This window comes from Colobus angolensis, unplaced genomic scaffold (assembly GCF_000951035.1).
Source record: "Colobus angolensis palliatus isolate OR3802 unplaced genomic scaffold, Cang.pa_1.0 Scaffold324, whole genome shotgun sequence".
Classification (NCBI taxonomy): domain Eukaryota; kingdom Metazoa; phylum Chordata; class Mammalia; order Primates; family Cercopithecidae; genus Colobus; species Colobus angolensis.
Window position 1 is genome coordinate 1313435 of NW_012116533.1, and position 21679 is coordinate 1335113.

The 21679-nt window shown below is 37.6% G+C and overlaps 1 protein-coding gene across 3 annotated transcripts in view; it reads right to left on the reverse strand.

Annotated features, from left to right (window-relative positions):
* Positions 1 to 21679, reverse strand: part of ACSL4 (acyl-CoA synthetase long-chain family member 4) — a 90642-nt gene that overhangs the window by 33394 nt on the left and 35569 nt on the right. Inside the window, exons 2-9 of one of the 3 annotated variants that reach the window (XM_011951670.1) lie at positions 18643 to 18695; positions 7919 to 7936; positions 5649 to 6178; positions 5234 to 5411; positions 3464 to 3573; positions 3201 to 3339; positions 465 to 615; positions 188 to 311 (exon numbers count right to left, since the gene is read on the reverse strand). In XM_011951670.1, the coding sequence (XP_011807060.1) occupies positions 188 to 311; positions 465 to 615; positions 3201 to 3339; positions 3464 to 3573; positions 5234 to 5411; positions 5649 to 5999 (1053 nt within the window). In that variant the 5' untranslated portion in view covers positions 6000 to 6178; positions 7919 to 7936; positions 18643 to 18695. The remainder of the gene's footprint in view (positions 1 to 187; positions 312 to 464; positions 616 to 3200; positions 3340 to 3463; positions 3574 to 5233; positions 5412 to 5648; positions 6179 to 7918; positions 7937 to 18642; positions 18696 to 21679) is intronic. The other 2 variants (XM_011951671.1, XM_011951672.1) reach the window with 2 other exon arrangements.

Below are 21679 nucleotides of genomic sequence, written 5' to 3' on the forward strand. Positions count from 1 at the left end.
ATATATAGCTAAAGCAATGCTAACACATCCACAGGGTAATTTCCTATAGCTACATATTGTTCATGGAAGCTATTTTGATGTCAAGGAGAAAGCTTTAGCTGAATTAAAATATCTCGTGTCCTAGTATTATGTTCTAAGCCAAACTATGCAGCATCATATAATCATGCCAATATGAAAAGTTTGTCACCTGGTCAGAGAGTGTAAGTGGAGAAGAATATCCAATCCTGCAGCCATAGGTAAAGCAAGATATCTCTGCTGTCAGTTCTAGCACATGAGCCAAAGGCAAGTAGCCAATATATGTGTCCTTTGGTCTAAAACAAAATAAGAGAAATATTTTAACCATTCTTGAAAAGGCATTTGAAGTTAGAAATACGAAGAACTTTATCATTTTCATATAGATCGAGTTTAGAGAATGCTGAACATGAACTCTGATTTCTAAGAAGAAAGTTAAAGAACTATCTTACCCCAATCCAGGTATTCTTTCACATTGGCCTGTCATTCCAGCTATCAAATTGCTATGATGCATCATCACTCCCTTAGGTCGGCCAGTAGAACCACTAGTATACATAACAATGGCCATGTCTGAAGGCGTTGGTCTACTTGGAGGAATGCCCACTAAATGAATGAATGAAAAACACCACATTTACTTCAGTTCAAAAGTTAAATTACTAAACAATAATAGGATATTTAGATTTTGCATAATGATAAACTATCAATAGACAGTATTTGCTTTAAATCATCAAAACGAACTGGGTGAGGTGGCTCATGCCTGTAATCGTAGTACTTTGAGAGGCCAAGGTGGGAGGATCCCTTGAGCCCTGGATTTTGAGACCAGCCTGGTCAACATAGCAAGACTCTGTCTCTACAAAAACTAAAAAAGTTAGCCGGATGCAGTGGCATGCACCTGCAGTCCTTGCTACTCAAGAGGATGAGGCAAGAGGACTGGGTGAGCCTAGCAGGTTAGGAATATGGTGAGCTATGGTCGGTCATACCACTGTGCTCCAGCCTGGGCTAGAAAACAAAAATGTTTATCAAATTCTGGTTACAGTGAGCATTTTGGACTCAATTTGGCCCATTTTCTGGATGTTTAACCTAATCCCTGTCTGTGCTTTGCCTCTCCACAGTGTTGTATACAGAGCAATGTCGTAGAAAGATTTCTGGGACTTTGGAGTATCAGGAGCACAGAGTATTGTGTATAAACTTCTTAGGCCTCAGTTTCTCATCTCTAAAATAAGACAGTTAGACAGATTGTGGTTACTAACCCCTAGTGGGTATCAGAATCACCTGCAGAACTTAAATAAAATACTATTTCTGAACCTCCTTTCTGAAAATTCAGATTCAATATGTCCGGGATAGAACGAAGCTCCACAAGTGATTCTCATACATGCCCCTGATTGAAAACCACTGGATCTGATCTTTAAGGTGACTCCAATGCTAAAATTCGAAAGTGATAAGTTTTAAACAGCACTCTGGAGCTTCCACTTTCAAGACAGTGTATAGTGCTAACCTAGTAACCACTTTTCCTTCCAAGAATATACCAAAGTGGCTAAGAAGCCACAGATATATCATCAGAATTAAATACAAGTTTAACAGGATTATCAGATTTTAAAACCTTTACACAGATTATTTACATTTTTATACACATTAAAATAAAATTTTTTTAAAACAGTGAGCTATACCACTGAAACAAAGATAGTTACACTTAAACTGGCTGATTTTAATGCTTTTTAAAGATATATTCATAGTTTATAAACCAAGCACATAAGGACTGCATATTTCCTCTGATGATTAACCAAAGCAACAGCAGTCGCTAAATTCTTAATCTAGCACATAATGTGATACTTTTGCTTCTGCCCACTTTTAAGTAAATATGCAAAAAAGTGGCATCATAATAACTGTCTGTACCAGAAAAACATATATATCCTATCTACTGCAGAGATGAGTAGAACTAAGCGGGATATGTGGTCTATTACATTATTGCTCACACAAAATTATGAAGACTGCTGACCCCTTAGTTTGCTACCAACACCCTTTGGTGAATCAGCAGAACTGCAACTGATCCCTACCAATCAGGACTTTTCAGTCAAGTTTATCCCAGTCTTACAGGGTCAACCTGGTGTAGAGAAATAATTCTCTATGGATCTCATGTTCCACACATCTTGCAAGCAGAGACATTGACTTTGTTCCAGACTATCTTCACAAGGATATTTGCAAAGAGATAGTGTCTCTCCCCAGAGCAAACAGCAGGCATGCTTACTGTCCAGTACAATAAGATAATAAGATATTCAGGCTCTTTAAGCTCAGAGTTCCTCTCTTATGACACAAATGTTGATATGATACTCTGGCTACTGCTATTGTTGTGAGTAAAAAACTGTCCCCCATCTCAGACCCAAAAGTCTATGGCCCCAAGAAGTTTTGCAGGCTCATCTGTTTGCCGGCAAGCAGGGTAAAATCTCAGACTCTCTGCCATTCTGGACACATGGCAGAAAGCTATAATCTATACCTGTTATTATAAACGCATGTTCATTCTCTAACAGTAAAATGTTCAGAAGCTGAGTAGAGGTTCGACTAACATTTTCTCCTGCAAAAATGTATCCTTTCCTCATTATAGTATGGTATTATGACCATGGCATTAAACATGATAAGAAAACTCTTCAAATGGAGTATTAATTTCCTCAACTCTCTGCCCTGATGGCCAACTGACATTTTGCTACAAGGTACACTTACTTGCTTTAAATGAAATACCAACTACCACTTCAGTGGTAAAATACATCCAAGCATTAATCTTGGTAAACAGTTTTGCATCCTCTGAAACATTCTTAAGATAACTAGCATTAAGCATTTATTTCAGAAAGTTTACTGAATGGAAGGCCTGAGATATTTTTCTTTCATGAGGCCCAAATTGGAAGGTTATAGTGGGTTATTTAAAAAATGAAGAAACATTTGGCAGCAACTGCCATAAAGTCTGAACCACTGATTACATCTCAACCATTTAGTGAAATTTACTAACTTACTTTTTTTGAGGAGAAATGGAGGGAAAATCTTAATCATATATGGTCTTGATGGTTTTTAAAGAGTTTTAAACTTTTTTTTTCAGTCAAAGAACTTTTGTGGATTTACTCATATCACTTGTTTCCCTAACCTACCGAAATAACTAACCTGGAATAGGTAAATAAAATTGTTTCTACTGCTTTACTTACAGTTTTCTGGGTTGGATCCCAACTCTTCTACTGATTGCATGCTGTGAATCTCAAAACCTTCCGGGTACTCTGCTTTATTGATAGTCTTATTGTCCACATAAATGATATGTTTTACACAGCTGATATCTAACAATGCAGTCTGTTAGGCAGAAAGAAAAAAACCAGCTATTAAATTTGAGCCTGCAACAAAAATTCACTTACTGAATATTTTTCTGTCCGGCCAGACAATGCAACCATGAATCAAAAGAATATTTCATATTTACCTTAAGTTTACTTTCCAGAAGTTCAACACTGGTAATCAGATAGGAAGCCTCAGATTCATTTAGCCCATGAACTACTGCTTCTTTGCCAAGTGTGGCATATAAAGTCACAACTGCATAATAAAAATAAACAGAAATGTTAAGTAATAAACATCTATTAGGAATGGATATTATTGAAGTCAGTCCTTAGTAATAGGTACACTTAGAGACACAAAGACATTGCATATTTTAATTTGATTTCATAGTCTCTGTCACCATCCTTCAACCTTGCTTCAAACTCCCTTGGAGCCCAAAGTTTTCCTTACAAATTCCCAGAACTCGCCGGGCGCGGTGGCTCAAGCCTGTAATCCCAGCACTTTGGGAGGCCGAGACGGGCGGATCACGAGGTCAGGAGATCGAGACCATCCTGGCTAACACGGTGAAACCCCGTCTCTACTAAAAAATACAAAAAACTAGCCGGGCGAGGTGGCGGGCGCCTGTAGTCCCAGCTACTCCGGAGGCTGAGGCAGGAGAATGGCGTAAAACCCGGGAGGCGGAGCTTGCAGTGAGCTGAGATCCGGCCACTGCACTCCAGTCCCGGCGACAGAGCGAGACTCCGCCTCAAAAAAAAAAAAAAAAAAAAAAACAAATTCCCAGAACTCTCACTTCCTAAACCTGAAGAAACACTCACACTGCCACAGCTGATCAAAAATCTGTCAATTAAGATGCTCAAGGCCAATTGGTACTGGCTGAACTCTTAATTCAGGTCAGACTGGCCCAGCTAGGGCTTCCTCTTAATACACACTTTCACTGGCCATAGCCTCCAAAGAATGGATAAGTCCTTGAAAATCTTGAGGATCTTAAGTCATAAGATCAGCCACAGATAATGTTCTTACTCCTTCTAAGAAGCTGCTTTAGTGAGTCCAATGTCCAATGTGATTGGTGACCTCCACACCTTAATTAGAGAGATCAAGGAGACCTACTCCTTAGGAGCCACCAGAGACAACATAAACTTAAACCAAGATCAGTTGGAATCAAAGGACATTTGCTGAACTTAGAAAGAACTGAAAATTCAGCTCTAGATTGGTAACTAGAAACAACGTGGTTAAAAATAGCCACTTTTCACAAGCTGTTGATCGTTGAAAGTGGGTAATGGGTACATAGGGGATCATTTTCATATTACCTATTTTTTGTTTGAAATTTAAGTTCTTCAATCCTACCCTACAGTGTTATATTTCATTCAACAAACAACGGAGTACTTAGTATGGAACAATACATTGTTTACTTCTTAAACAGTGGCAACAACAAATGCTTGAGCATTAGAAACATACTCAATTTTACTTTCTAACATATCTAACGCCAATTCCAGTTGTCACATGCATATTTCACATGTAAAATGGAATAAGTCAAATAAGAGGTCTCAAAGTGTAGCAATGAACTTGAATTATCCTAAGAAATGGTTTTTTGTTCTTTTAATCATTACTCTTTGTATATCATCCCTGAAAAATACCCCCAAATTCCAACTCTTTCAGGTACAATTCATTTCCAATTGGAAAATAAAAGTGTAAATCATATCCCTTAAAGCTGCCAATTCCCGTATTAGTTCTTAAAAGTTATATTTAACAGGAGCTATCAGATATCTTTTAGCCACAATATTACATACTGTATTGTGGACGTAATTTATGTGTAAAATGGCTAAACAACACCTACTCTGAAAACAGAAGCATCTCAAAACAATTTTCACATGCAAGCAAAAACCCTTCTCTCCCCGCTCCAAAAACACAAGGCACTTACGAGGAAAGTTGTACTTAAAGCAGGTCTGTGCTGCAATCATCCACTCGGCCCTGGTCTCACAGAAGATGGCAATGGTGTTCTTTGGTTTTAGTCCCAGTGCAGTGAGTCCACTACCAAAGTTATTCACTCTGCAGTTCACTTCAAGGTAGTTCATCCATTTATAATTCCCAAGAATTAACTGTTAAAGTGATACATTCCCTAATATTAGTATATTCAAATAAGCAATTAAAATACTATCCAAAGCATAAAACTCTAAAAATGCTCTTAAGTGAACATAAAGAAACTACGAACGGCTTCTGAGTAGTTTTACACAGCACTATAATAGAATGCCAGCATATTTAAAACGCACTCCATTTATAATAAAACAAATGTCTTACTCTTTAAAACATAAATGAAAAGCACCAAAATACTTTACCTTCTTAAAAACTTTTCCATTTGGCTGCATTTCATTTTCTTCACTTAGGATTTCCCTGGTCCCAAGGCTGTCCTTCTTCCCAAACTTGGATACAGCATAGTCAAATAATTTATCCAGAGTATCTGCTCCAGGGATGTCTATTACAGCTAGTGAGTCGAAGTGTGTGACAGAGCGATATGGACTTCCAGGTTTGTCTGAAGTGGGCTTAGCTTTTATTCTCTTTGCCATAGCGTTTTTCTTCTTGGCATTGGTAAGAAAATACCATGGAATAAATATAAGGGCACTGTATATTGTTATTAACAAGTGGACAGGCAGCAAAATAATGGTGAGCACATTTAGCTTAAGTTTCATAGTGGAAAGGCTTCTAAAATGGTGCTTATTTCTTGTTATTCTTTGGCTTTTGAAAGCCTTATTTTGCTGAAGAAGGCAATAATAGAAGCAGCAGTAAGAACAGCAGTACAGTCAAGGCAGTTCAATCTCAAGTGATACAGATAAGTTAGTAATCTTTGGAAGCCGACAATAAAGTACGCCTGTAGGTGATGACAATGAACCAAGCAGAGAGCAGGAGGAAAAAAAAAAAAAAAAGAAAGAGTATTAACAAGTTGATAGCACAATTGATTTAAATACTCAGGTCTTTATTAGTTTACACAATTAATTACAGAAAGCTGAAATAACTGGTCTGAAAGGCTGGCATTTTCCATTTGTAATCATTATTGACATAAATGTCTTTGAGCACATCAACTTCTGAATTTAATTTTTTCTAGATTCCTAGGTGTAGTGGTACTCTGCATATCATTCTGTGAGTTGAACAACAACCTTAATGCTTACGCAAATGCATGAATATGATATTTAAGTTTGGCAAAACTTTGGTAGAACAGGGTATGCCAATGAGATTTTTCTTAAACATGTGCATGTAAACTAGACATCTTTAAATAGTGTTAAGTTTATATCCAAAGGCGGGGGGTGGAGGGGCAGAAACTACCAACTTAGATTTATTTCTCAAAGGTCAACCCAGAAACATTATTCTGAGTTCTTCATTAAGGTACATTTCTCAGGTAATGCTATTTACTATCTCCTGTTTCCCATATGGGATCAATACAGTTGTAAAATCATTTCCTGTATGTCCACTTTGTGCTCAAAACTGCACCAGTTGCCTAGGAGTGGTAATACAAGACTGAAGTAGTATTAATTCCTGGCCCTTGGCCATTATAAGTTAACATTTATGAGTCAACTATCACACAAGATAGATCCAGTGTTTTTGAAACTGTTTGGGGGCATGGGGACAGGGGGTGCAACTAAACCATCTCTTCTAATAAACACTACTGCAAACTGCCCATATATAATACTAAAAAGTGGAGTTGCTCTGGCCAAAACAGGGTTTGGGGATGTCTAGAGTCCTGCCCCAGAATTCCCTGAATCCCAACTCCCAAGGTGACCACTAAAGCATTTCCACTGAAAAGCCTTGTGGTAATACATAACTAATACATAACTACCACATGCAGTATAGGCAGTAATATAAGCAATAAATGCAAAAGGAGTTCACAGGAAGTGCAAAATGGCCAAGAGTAACTAGGAGAGGCGTTGTGGAGATTAGATTTAAGCTGGACCTTATGTTGGGTACCTAGAAATGAAAGAGGAATGGAAGGCATTCCAGGCTCAGGGACTGTACGAAAAAAGATACAAAGGTGGGAATGAAAGGACTTTGGGAGAATAGGAAGTACCAATAGCAAGGACACTAGTCTGACTGGGGCACAGCATACACTAAATACGCTAAATATGCTTGACTAAATATGCTATGGTAGTTACAAGATTTAACAAATCAGGCAAAGTAATTTTGATTGGATTACGCAGAAAGCTGGGGGCTGCTGCAGGTTAGAAAAACAGTGCCATTGGAAAGAAACTGCGGAAACAGGCTCAAAAATAGTAATTTTGCTTTTTTTTTTTTTTTTTTGAGACAAGGTCTCATTTTGTCACACAGGCTGGAGTGCAGTGGTGTGATCTCAGCTCACTGCAACCTCTGCCTCCAGGGCTCAAAAGATCCTCCCACCTCAGCCTCCCGAGCAGCTGGGAACACAGATGTACTGATATTACCATGCCTGGCTAGTGTTTTTGCATTTCTTGTAGAGATGGGGTTTCTCCATGCTGCTCAGGCTGTTCTCAAAATCCTGGGCTCAAGCGATCTGCCCTCAATGGCCTCCCAAAGTGCTGGGATTACAGGCGGGAGCCATCACACCCGGCCTAAGAATAGGAATATTTTTCAAAGAGTTTACCTTCAACTGAGAAAGCTACTTTGGTGAGTCGTAGCATATTTCAACAAGAAAAATCAAAATATTAGTTCACTTTGAAGAGACAAACTGAAGCCCATCCTTCTGCGACTTTTGTAGAAACAGACTGACAGACTTAATTCAATTGACCCCAGGCTAGTTGATTGTTTTTATACCATCTAATATAAAATTGTAGCTTAATCCTGCCTGTGCCTTTGTTCATGTAGTTTAGCTGAGTATAGTGAAATCAGCAAGAAACTAGAAGTCACCGGGTGTCAATCCTCATCTCTGCCCCTAACTGGCTGTGTAACCTTGAGCAAACCATCTGTATGAATCTGGGATCACACTAGATCAGTAGGCCTTAACCTCTTAGAGATGATGGGCCTTTTTGAGAATGAGAACTAGGAACCCAATTCCCCTCAGAAAGGCATGCTAAATGACAGACACAATTTCAAGTGATTCACAAGTTCCCTGAAATCCATCCATGAACTTCAAAGGGCAACAACCCTGAACTAAAAATGTCTGGCCTAGGTGATTCTTAGGGCCATTCCAGCTTTAAATTCTATGATTTACCCTACCTGGAAAGTACTTTCTCAGTCTCTTGGACAAGTCTGGTCATTCATTTCTTCAAGATAAGGTGTGTCATGTCAAGTGTTTAATCATAGTGCTGAATGTAAGATCACCTCTAACAATCCTCTCCTCCCACTGAAGATTTCATGGCTACTCAAGTCCAGAACAATCTTTAATTTTTCTAATTTCACACATCATTAGCAGTATCTACCACTCAATCTGATATATGATTATACTACCATCACTTCCAAACTTCTGGATGCCTTAGTATAGAACACAGACCAGTAGTTCTCAACCATATCAAACCCAATACCTCTTTCTTATGACAAATATTTTGTGATACCTCTTCATAAACATCAAAGGATAGTCATAATCTACCAACATACCATTTTAAAAAATAATTTCTTACTGGTACTATAAAAGAGTACCATAAAGAAACTAATTTAAAATTTAAAAAAATAGTTGTTTCAATACATACATTCTCAGAGACAATATTAGCAGACATAAAAGCATGTCTTCAGATTTACAAAATGCCCCTAAGGGGTGAGTACCACCTTATCCTCAATTGAGAACTCTTCAGACTTAAGGCTGAAGATATATAAAGAAATAGAAAATAGCTTTTGAAGAGCCTATACTTTAGTTGGATTTAAACTGCACTGTATGTTTTTTAGTTATTGATGTTACATAAATTTAATCTTTTATACATACTTGCCTTAAGTCTTGGAGAAAGGGAAATGCTTTCTAGGTAATCCTCATAATGGTTAGTACAGACATACACACATTGCATGCACACACACACCCCCACACACACACAGAGTAGGCAAGGCTCAAAGAACATTCAGGTGAGAAGAAACCAGAGAGATCATTTAGTCTAGAGGTTTTCAAATTCTTTCTGCAGGTAGTGAGGGGGTCATGGGTCATCCCATTTGAATAGAATCTTATATCGATACAAAAACACAAGTGTAGATGAAAGCAAAAAGCATAGCTGCTCTGGTAGGGGAGGCTATGACAGCCCCTGAAGGTACTCCTTGGAACTTCCAGTTCAGCTGAATATTTGAACAAGTGATACTGTCTGATCCCTCATCTTACAGAGAAGCAAATGAATGGTAGAGCACAAATCGAGCACCCAGTGCTCTTTCAAGTACACTAGACAGCCTCTGCCCAGTTTTGCCTATCATCTTAAATACTTCCTTGTCAGGGGTTATACTCAGTCTATTGATAAATTCATTTCAAAAAACATTTAAACATTTCATTTTACTTCAAAAAAAAAAAAGAGTTGGTGGTAAGGGTATGATGCTGAGCATCATACCCATCATTAGGCAGAATATAATGTCTCATAAGAGAAACAACAAAAATTTTCTAGGCTCACAGATCTGGGTTTCAAATGTGGTTCTATGCAGCCACGAAAAAGGATGAGTTCATGTCCTTTGCAGGGAGATGGATGAAGCTGGAAACCATCATTCTCAGCAAACTAACACAGGAACAGAAAATCAAACACTGCATGTTCTTACTCATAAGTGGAAGTTGAACAATGAGAACACATGGACACAGGGACGGGAACATCACACACAGGGGCCTGTCAGGGAGTGGGGGGCTAGGGAAGGGACAGCATTAGGAGAAATACCTAATGTAGGTGACGAGTTGATGGGTGCGGCAAACCACCATGGCACACGTATACGTATGTAACAAATCTGCACGTTCTGCACATGTATCCCAGAACTTAAAAGTATAATTTAAAAAAGAAAGGTCTGTATTAGTGGCTTCATTTGTAAAACAGGAATACTGCTTATATTGCCTCCTTTATAGTGCTTTTGGGAGAAACCTTTGTCTTCTTCCTCTTAAATTCCATAGGCAATCATGCTCAGTCCCTGATAAATACTCTCATCTCTCTTGCCACGCCCTCACTTGGTTGTACTTAATCATCTTAACCACAGCCTGGTTCTATCCTAGCCAATTCTCCACCTAATCTGTACCTGTACCTATGCAGCTGAATTTGCTGTGAGAAACACACAACTGTGCTGAATCTCTCATTTTAAATTTGTGATTGCTACCTCAAATGGCCTCTCCCTGATGCAGAGAGACCACACTGCACTAGTACACTCACTGGCCCACTCCTCTGGATTTCATACTTTACTCTCTTCAGACCACCAACATTCCTCATCCAGACTCATTCTCAGCAGCTGACCTATTTTGCAGAAAAAACAGCAACAGTCCAAAGAGAATTTCCACAGAGTCTCACTGCTACATCTACCCACCTAATCACATCTGTGGCCACATGCTGTTTTTCTCTCCTGTGACTATGGATGAACTGTTGATGCTCCAAGCTGAGGCCAACCCCTTCACTTGTGCATTACACCCTGTCTTTATAAGGACATGGAAGTGCTACTCTACCAATTCTTCCCTCTCTTCCTTCCTCATTAATTTTCCCTGCTCTTCTGAACCATTCCCTTCAGCATCATAACCAGCTGTTATTTCTTTCATCTTAAAAATCATTCCCTCCCTTGCACCTTCTTTTCAGCTATAGCCCATTTATTTTCTATCTCTTTGGCATTCCTTGAAAGACATGTCTATGGCTCTCTGTCTCCCAGTTCTCTCCTACTCTCTCTTGAACCTACTACAATCAGGCTTACGTCTCCTACCACTCTATAAACTTGTTCTCCTCATCAGGGTCTCCAATAACTTCCATGCTATTAGATCCAAAGGTCAATTAAAGCTCAGTTCTCTTCTTCCTTGACCCACGGGCAGCCTTTAACACAGCTGAGCCCTCTTCTGCTTTAAACTTCTTCACTTAGCTTCCAGGAGACCATATTCTTCAGGTTTTCTTCCTACTTCCCTGGCTATTCCTTTTCGGGTTTTTTTTTTTTTTTTTTCCTGCTTCTTCCTCATATTCCTGGCCTTTAAATGGTATGGGGCTTGGTCCTTGAATCTCACAATTTTAAATACCACATATATATTGTGATGACTTCCAAATTTCTCCCTCAAGCCTGGAAGTCTGCCTTAAACACTAGATTTGTATATCCAACTGTTTCCTCAATGGATCCACTTAGATGTCAGTTAAATACCTCAAACTTAGCATGTTTAAAACTGAGATCATCTTTCCACAATCCTATCTCACCCAGTCTTGCCCATCTCTATATATTCCACTTGCTTTGACCAAAAACCTTAGATTCACCCTTTTACCCCCCTCTTTCTCACACATTCCACAGGCAATTTATCAGCAAATCCTAATGGTTTGACTTATAAAACAGTTGAATCTAATTCAACTACTTCTCACCACCTCCACTGTTACCATCCTGGTTTAAGCCACTATCATCTCTCAAGTGGATAAATGGAATAGCTGATCGCGTCTCCCTGCTTCCACCTCGTACCCCCACAAAAAATTCTAAACTCAGAAGACACAGTACTATTCTCAAAATGTAAGTTAGATCATACCATTCCTCTGCTCAAAATCTTTCAAAGAATTCCCATATGACTCACCCAGAATATAAGCTAAAGTCCTTACTATAACCTACAAGACGATATAATCTTTCCCCTACCCCAAGGTTATGACTTCACCTCCTAGTACTCTTTCCCTGGAACACTGTTCTGCAATCCCATTTGTTCCTGCCTCATGGCCTTTGTACTTGATGTTCTCTCTGCCTGGAATATTCTTCCAAGACACCTACATAGCTTATTCTCTTGCCTCTTTTTTTTTCTTTACTCAAAGAACACCTCCTCAGTGAGGCATTTCTCCAACCACCTTCTTTTAAAATTGGACTCCCCACACTTTCTGTCCCTTACTTGCATTATTTTTTGTCCATAGTACTTTTCACTAATATACCATGTTTTATTTTTCATGTTTACTGTCTATGCCCCCAGTAGATATAAGCTTCACAAGGCAGAGAGTTTGTCTCATTTGATGCTGAATCTGTGACTGGAACAGTGCCTCCATGTGTTAGCTTCAATAAAACTGTTTACTGAATTAAGAATGTACCGGAATTGTTCTGAATCTATAAGGTAAAAATATATGCAAGTACAATAACATGAAGGTAGCTAACTTTAATCATCTTAAAAACAATTACTTGTCCATGTCAACATCCTAGGAAATACTATACTCTTAAAATCCCTGGTAATTAAAATAAACTTCAATGTGTTGTTAGTTGCTTAATAGAAAATATGAAACTGGAAAAACTGCCTGTTGCACAGAGGAAAAAGATTGGTGTTATAAAAGCATGACGATTACACAATTTGCACTATGTGCATCTTCACTGATACTTTTCACAAAGGTATGCAGTCCTTCCATGTATGAAGAGTGATACTGCTATCCCACCATTAGGAGGACATGGACTTTGGTGCTTCCTTGAGATCATGTATTTGTATGTCAGCCAGAAAAAGGCAGGGCATTATCTTCAGTCACTGGATAGTTAATTGCTCCTGTTGAACTTCAACATTCCATATGGGAATCATAGTAATAACCAGGTACTGAGCATTTACTACAGGCTAGGTACTGTGCTAAGTCCTTCAGATCTATTATCTCATTTAATCCTTCAGAAAACTCCTTTGAGGTAGTACCTTCATTTTAAAGATATAACAGACTCAGTGAGATTAAGTTGCCCAAGATAGCACAGCTGAGTAGAGATTTGAACCCAGGACGATTTGATTTTAAAGTCCATGTTTTTAGCTCAGTTGTCTGTGATCCTAGTCATACTGGTATAATCTAAATAAGTGAGAGTGACAAACTTTGGATATGAAGAAATACTGGCAACAATTTTGAGCAATGATCTGTCCTACATCCTAAGACATTTTGCTTGGGGGCGGGGGCTGTCTAGATGTCTAGTAAGTACTAGAAGTTTTAGTGAAAATCAGATTCAATTTTATTTTATTTTTTTGTTCTGAGGTGAGATTTAATAAGTATTTCATTCCAGTTACTTCAAACACTCCAAGATAGGTTAAATACAAAAAGCATTAGTGATACATTAAGCTCTAGTACACAAAGTAAACAGACACTACATATTAATTAAAGTCTGAATTTAAAAGAAGAAATCGTCTTACCCAGAAGCATGTGACACAACACCAATTTGAGAATGAAAGAGAAAAACTACTGAACTGCAGTTGGTTAATGCCAAGACATTTTTTCAAAAGTTTTAGAAAATGAACTAAACCAAGCAAGGATCCATGCATCTGCCAAGTTGAAACATATAGTAGTGACAAATTAACTTTGTCCTTGACATAAGATCTTATGATAGTTTTTAAATCAATTTGAAAATCAACAATTAACAATATAAGTGCTACTTTTTTAAAGTTTCATTTTCAAGTTACACATTATTTAAGAGTAATTTAAACACCAAATAAAGAGACAATTTGCCTTCTGAAACAGATTAGTTGTAACTAGTAAACATGAAATCAGGAAACAATTATAAAAGCTCCAAGAGATTAAACAGGTAAGAATACTTGCTGTACTTTAAAAGATCATATTTCTAAATGTTGCATCACAAAGACTTTTGTAAAGGGGCGGAGTGCTTCCTTAAAATCTTACTTTCTTTAACACACTATTAAAAACTTCCAAATTGTTTTGGAATGATTGTAAAACATACAAGAGAAAGCTCAACTACTAGGTTAAGAATGGTTTCACTTTGTAAATGAAATCAAACTTTACAAGAGACATTACAATTAACTTTATACTTTAACATTAAAACTTAGAGAATGACAATGCCTTAAGAAAATAAAGGCACTAAGAGTTGCTAACAAGATCTTTCATCAGTCTGCAAGATGAAATATCATGTAAAATACATGTATCATTACAGCACTTGTCTCATCTGATTCAAATTGTTATACTGCAAATAACAAGCAGTCTATTCAATATAAAATAACTTGTGCAATCAAACCTTAAGCTCAAATATACAGTAATTATAATAATATAATAAATACATTTTAAAACCAAGAAAAGCAAAACAAAACCTAAGATGACTATATAGATGCCGTATACCAACACATTACACCTGTGCCTGGCTAGTTTGATTGAAAGCTTTTCACAATTATGACTGATCTTTGGGTGCGTCTTTCACAAGATAAACTGAACCTGTTTACTTCATCACCTGGAGAGGTATTAACTCCTGAATTCGCCATTCTGCCAGTCTCTTTGCAGCTTTTCCCAGTAAAGAAAGCACCTCAGCTGCCATGTTGAAGATACTTTTAATGCTCTACAGTGAGTTCCCTCCCATCATGCCTTAAGAAGATCCCCAGCATGCATCAGATAATGTTGTTTCTAGGTCATAGGATGTTATAATCGGTATCCTATCTGTATATGTTAAAATGAGGAGCTCTAGGAGCCAATGCTGCTGCCTACACACTTCACATACACTGTGTATAATTATACATCTATTCCTCATTTCAAGTGATCAAGATATACTTGATTTTTAAAAATGTAGCTTTCAAAAGCTGGGAATTGGTTGTATATAATCCAATAATTGGTTGTAAATAATTTAATCCAAAGCTTACATCTAAGGAATCTTGAGGATAAATCAGGCTAGAGGTGGCACCTGTAATCAAACTTTATTAAACATAATGAAAAAGGGACAAAAACTAAGTTCTGGGTGATATGTGTTTAGAGAGCAATACAAATGGTTCAGTGCTGTAGAAGGGCAGCAGATAGCACAATGACAATGTCACTGTTGTCCAACTGATGCTAAAGAGTAACTGCTGCAGGTCCCTGTACACAAAACCTTGCTGCTAAATTAAACTGCCCATTGTACCACAGTGGAGACTTATTTTATCTACAAAGTCTTCAATTTACTGGGTGCTTTTTCTCTGTTGGGATATATGCATGATTTTAACAGAAGTTAACCAAAAATAATTGGGTTATAGAATTTAACTTTAAAGTTAACTTTTATAACAAATGTGTTTTCTTCAAGTGAAGAATATACAAAATATCTACAGGTTTTACATCTATTTCCTGTAATCTTACATATTTATTATAATAAAGTAATACAACTTAGGGCTTTCAACTATGAGTGTAGGTTTCAAAAAAGTCTTTAAGCAGCAGTAGTATTTCCCATAGGAATATCTTCATGTTACAGGGAGAATTTTACAACTATGCCCTTTTTTGCCACATGATCTGCCCTCCCCATCTGCTAGAGGAGGAACCGGTTTAATAGGTTAGTTTATGAATGTTCTTTCCAATATGTCAGACTGTTAATAAATTATGCAACAATGTAGTCTTAAACCATTTCTTATAAAATGGCCAAATAAATGACTATAATTCAGCTGCCTGACTACCATAATACAAAATTGTAACGTGATTAAAAAAACAAAAAACTCATTCTGCTTTTCAGTATTAAATGGATCTTAGAAGTGATTCTAATTAAAGAACTCAAAGACAGATTATTCAATAATCTGTTGAATATTGAAATTTCATGGCCATATAGTCAACGCTCACATATTAGCTGTAGTAAAGAACAGAAGGACACATATTCTAAAGACAGCAGGTAATTCAAAAATGCATTTTATCCTTATTAGCATTTCATTTTGAGTATGTCTGACATTTCAGAAATTAAAGAATTCCTACGTAAAGAAGTAAGTCACACAAAGCCAAATATAAGAAGCCATGGAAAAGTACCCCTAGAGTTAATGTCTCCGCATTAGGATTGGGAATACATTGCATTCTGTTCTCTCCCTCCACATTCATTTGTTTATCTGGCTTATGTTTCAGTAAGATGAGTGAGACAAGGGTGATAAGGAAGTTAATTATTTCCATTTTGAAACATACTTTGGGAAAGTTCAGACAAAGGCAATTAATGGGGAGCCTCCAAAGTGTCACAGAGTACTATCTGCAATCTCCTGAACACAACTGGCCAGATATGTTCATGCCAATGTTTCTGGTAACTTCTACTCTTTACCTTGGTAGTTTTTTCCCTTCCAAATCTAGATGGGCTGCAGATTGATTTGTGTGTGTGGGTGTGAATCTGTGAGAGAGAAAACAGTACTTTCTGTAGTTAAATTAACTACAGAAGTTTGAATACTACACTTCACAGTGGCAGTATAGTCTGTCAACTTCCAAAAGGAAATAATAACTTTACTGATATTTTAACTTCTTTGTCAGTCATTGGGGAGCGTGTAACACCTAAGTAGCTGAATTTGGTGACAGCTAATTCTGATCTGTTGATAAAAATCTTTGGCCATGTTTAAGATTCTTCAAATGCAGGCTAATCAGTGGACTTCAGCACTTCGCTATACAAGAACATGGTCTTTTGAATTTCTTTATACTTGGAAATCAAAAATAGTTATTAGCACATAAGAACTACTATATCTTCAGTTTCAAATTTATAACCTATTAAAATGAAAGCAATTTTCAGAAGACCAGGAATTCTAGAGAGACAGTATCACATATAGGGTTTTAGTCCTGGTTCACAAGCTGCTGAGCTGTAAGACCTGGAACAAATTAACCTCTTAATGTCTGTTTCCTCATCTGTAAAATGAGAAGTTGGGTTCATATTTTAAGATATCACAAAACAGTAAAAACCGTAACAGAAAGAAGAATCGTAGGGGGAAATGACACAGAGCTACCAAGTTGTTGTTGTTTTGCCGAGCATGAATTTTTTTGAAAGCCCTACCATTTACTATCACCATCATTTCACGAGATAAAGAACATGTTTAATTCCCCTAAATTAGAAAGATATATTCTATAAGAAGCACTCCTTTAAAGTGAACATGTTTAGCTTTTAAAAACTCATGATCTGCTGTCCTTATTTTTCTCACTTCACCATGGACCAGTGAAAATGTTTTCACTAACCAGCACTGGTCTAAAAGTCAATAATTGGGGATTATGGGAATAGGTAAATTTCAAAGTCCAAGCCTCAAACACTATGATTTTAATTTTAAGTGCTCTGTTGTATTTCTTTTACTCCATATTGTAGTCTAGAATAGATGCCTCAACGAAACATATACTTAAAAATTTATGAAGATCAGAAATACACTTAAATCAGTTTGAGAGACAGCCTCAACGTATACTTGTCCCAATACATTGAAGTTTATTCTTCAATAAGCTTTGGCGCAAGTATACATTGTGGCTGTCTCTCAAAGAATAAGCTTCAGGTTGGTATGGTGGCTCACGCCTGTAATCCCAGCACTTTGGGAGGCCAAGGTGGACGAATCACAAGGTCAGCAGTTTCAGACCAGCCTGGCCAACATGGTGAAACCCCTGCTCTAGTAAAAATACAAAAATTAGCAAGGCGCCATGGTGGGCACTTATAATCTCAGCTATTCAGGAGGCTAAGGCAGGAGAATTGCTTGAACCCAGGAGGCAGAAGTTGCAGTGAGCCGAGATCATGCCACTGCACTCCAGTCTGGGTGACAGAGTAAGACTCCATCTTGGGGCAAAAAACAAACAACAACAACAAAAAGAAAACAATAAGCTTCAATGCATCAGGGCAAGCATAAACTGCTATGGATTTAACTTCATCAATAATAACGAACCACTGAGGACAGGTGTGGTGGCTCACGCCTGTAATCCAGCACTTTGGAAGACTGAGGCGGGATAATCACTTGAGGCCAGGAGTTCAAGACCAGCCTGGGCAGCATGGTGAAACCCCATCTCTGCTAAAAATACAAAAAAAAGCTGGGCATGGTGGCACTTGTCTGTAATCCCAACTACTCAGGAGGGGGAGACGGAGGTTGCAGTGAGCTGAGATGGCGCCACTACACTCAAGCCTGGAAGACAGAGGGAGACTGTGTCTCAACAACAACAACAACAACAATAATAATAATAATGAACCCCTGATTGTCTACTTACTACTAAACCCATTTTAAAGATAAGGCAACTGAGATAATGAGAGACTAAGTAGTTTACCAAAGACACATATTCTATAAGCCTCAGTAGTCAGAACTGGAACTCTAATCTCTCACTCCAGTTTTGGGTAGGACTCAAATAGAAAGATGTTGCTTGGATTTTAATTACCACTTGCTCTTTTACAAATGAGTGGCAAATGGTTTAAATTTTAGAAGCTGCACAGGGTAAAATGTTTTCCTATTTTGCTCTATAAAATAGTGCCTTTTTAAACACAGTCATAAATACTGGTGGAGTTTTTCCTCTATAAGAGTCAAGATGCCCATTAGTATGGTCACTCACTTTTCTCAAAAAGCTAATAAAATTACACATTTAGAATTTCTAAAGGACAAATACTTACAAATGTCCTCTTTTTCTCTTAAGAAGAACACGAATATCTTCTGTGATTTCAATCTGCAGTAAGAGACAGCATTTATGAGTACAGTGACATGAGAAAAGTGCCCCTTTAAAAGAAATGTTGAGTGCTTATTCACATTATCTGCGCACCTTAGCTCGTAAGCTTTTCCTTTTTACTAAAGGAAAAGCAAGAAATGACTAGAGATGAGTGTCTAACTAGAATTAGTGCTATTACAATCTCAGAAAGTAACTTAGCCAGACTCTAAGTAACAGTAGTTGAAACTCTATGGAAAAATGACAAGAAGCAAGAGCCATGTTCTTAACGGTTTTATTTGTATCTCTGAATCCCCCATGGTCAGGACCAAAGCCATATTCAGACACAGAGACAATGTCTGACCACAGCAAACTAGTCAGTCACACAAGACAGCCATCCCCACACGCAGATGACTATAGGCATCTATTCTCCCATCGAAACCAAAAACGAGTAAGTTCCTCGAAACAACACAAAGTTCCTTCCCAAATACAAATACAACACTAGTCTAAGTAGAAACCTAAATATATTTCCATCTTCTTTCAGTCTGTAAACACACCATTTTTATGACATTTTTCAAGATATACACCAAAAGGGCCAGGCAATGGTGGCTCATATCTGTAATCCCAGCACCCTGGGAGACCAAGGCAGGCAGATTCCTTGAATCCAAGAGTTCAAAACCAGTCTGGGAAAAATGGCAAAACCCCATCTCTACTAAAAATACAAATAATTAGCCGAACATGGTGGTGCATGCCTGTAGTCCCAACTACTTAGGAGGCTGAAGTGAGAGGATCACCTGAGTCTGGGAGGTCAAGGCTGCAATGAGCCAAGATTGCACCACTGCACTCCAGACTGTGCAACCAGAGTGAGATCCTGTCTTAAAAAAAAAGAAAAAGAAAAAGAAAAAGAAAAAGGAAGGAAGGAAGGAGGAAGGAAGGAAGGAAGGAAGGAAGGAAGGAAGGAAGGAAGGAAGGAAGGAAGGAAGGGAGGGAGGGAAGGAGGGAGGGAGGGAAAAAGAAAAAGATATATACACCAGAAATGTTTGTCAGTTTAGGGTTGGGGTTTGACCTATTTTGGACAATGCAGGAGTAAACTACTTACCACCTGAATACTTGGAATAGTAAAATAAGGCCCTTCAGTAATTTGATATTGCTTTCTACGGAGCTAGGGCTCCCTGGGCATGATGCTATACTCTAAATAACTGAGGCTTTATTCCATCCAGCAGTATTCACTACTACTTGCATATGATTATGTAACAAGAATAACCCTTCGAGTTTTTTGTTTTTTTTGTTTTTTTAGTCTAGACGCCCCCATGGAAGTCATACAAACAAACATCCACATAACTGTAATCATCACACTAACTAGCTGGTGTTAATTCAGATAGTTAATTTTCTCCTTGCTACTATTAAAGAGATGAAAGAAAGAAAGAATGATTTATACCCAAGCCTATTACTAACAAAGACTAGTTACTAATAGTGAACTACTTTCAACTTTATGTTAATATCCACAATCTACTTTTGTTGAGGGGTTACCAGGGACAGCATCAGTATATGTCTTAACACAAATAGTTAAAACTACTTGTAAACAGAAGTCATGCCATTTCATATGTTCTTATTTTTCTTCCAGAAGGCTAACACTGGCTATTAACATGAAGGCGGGGCGGGGGGCGGGGGCACTTATATTAAAATAAGATCCAAAGAGCTCACAAGGAGAATGCTGGGAAAGAAAAACTTCATACTTCTATATAAAAACGTACACATTTCCCCCATAGATAATTCCAATAACTTAAAAATAAATGACCAAAAAAAAAAAAACCCATCCTTCTATAAAATCATCTAAAGATCTAAAGGTAGAAGTTGCAGGGGAGAAGGATAAGGGAAAACACAAAACTATCTGCTAGTTTGCTTAATTTGGAAAATAACTCCATAAATAAATATTTGCAAAGGATAGTCAACTCTTGACCCTTGGTACTAGAGTGTCAGGGAATTCTCCAAGCTGGATGAGAGCCCCAGCTTAAACCTTCTACTCATCTCCATTCTCGTAGCCCCAAATTGGCTGAGCAGGAGAAGCAACTCTCAGAGGTTCTCTAATGCTAAGGAAGTAATTTTTCTCAATGCCTATCACCTTAAAAGCCATTTCTTTCATCACAAAAAAATGAAAGAAAGTAGCAGCTACCCAGGAAAGAAAAGGAAACCAAATCACATTTTGTAACCTAGCCTAATTTAGTTCTACACAACAGAAAAACTGATCCCGCACTCTCCTCTCTCCTAGTCTCCTCCTACAAAATAGCACCTCCCTGTTAAATCTGCATTATATTAAAACAAATTGAAGAAATAATTTAATATAAAAAACTAGGCAGATTACCACCATGCGGGTTGAATTTACAGACGATCAGGAATTGGGATGATTTAGCTAAAACTGTAAAACAAACTTCAGACTCTTTCACTTCAGATATATGCAAGGTTTTCGTAACATAAGAAAGTTAGAAAGTCTTAGCCTAGCAAATTGTTAACAGACTGAAGCATATAATATTGTTTATTTCAACCTAACAGTAACATGGTGGCATTAAAAAAAGAAAAAAGAGATAATACAGCATCAAGAGTTTATTACCTTACCATTAGAAAAGAAGGCAGCACTGAGAAAGCCCAACTCACCAAATGCCAGTGAGCAAAAGGAAGTACATGCAGCTAATAGGAGAGCAAAAAGTGATACAAAAAAAGTAAAAACTGATACAAATACAAGGCAGTGTTCAATTTCAGACAACCCTCATATCTGGGGACAGACTTAAAAACAAATCATTAATGTGTTTGGCTCTAGCCCTCTCTGCAAATAAGTTGGTCTCTTAACCAATATTTTGAAAACATTCTTCCACAAGCAAAGTCAATACTAAACTTGTGATAGCATCTGTTGGAAATGCTTGAAGCACGAAAAATCATCGTCCTGTACTGAATGTCTCAAAAATCAATCTTAATAAGTTTAAAATGGAATGTTTCAGAAAACAGTGGAAAAA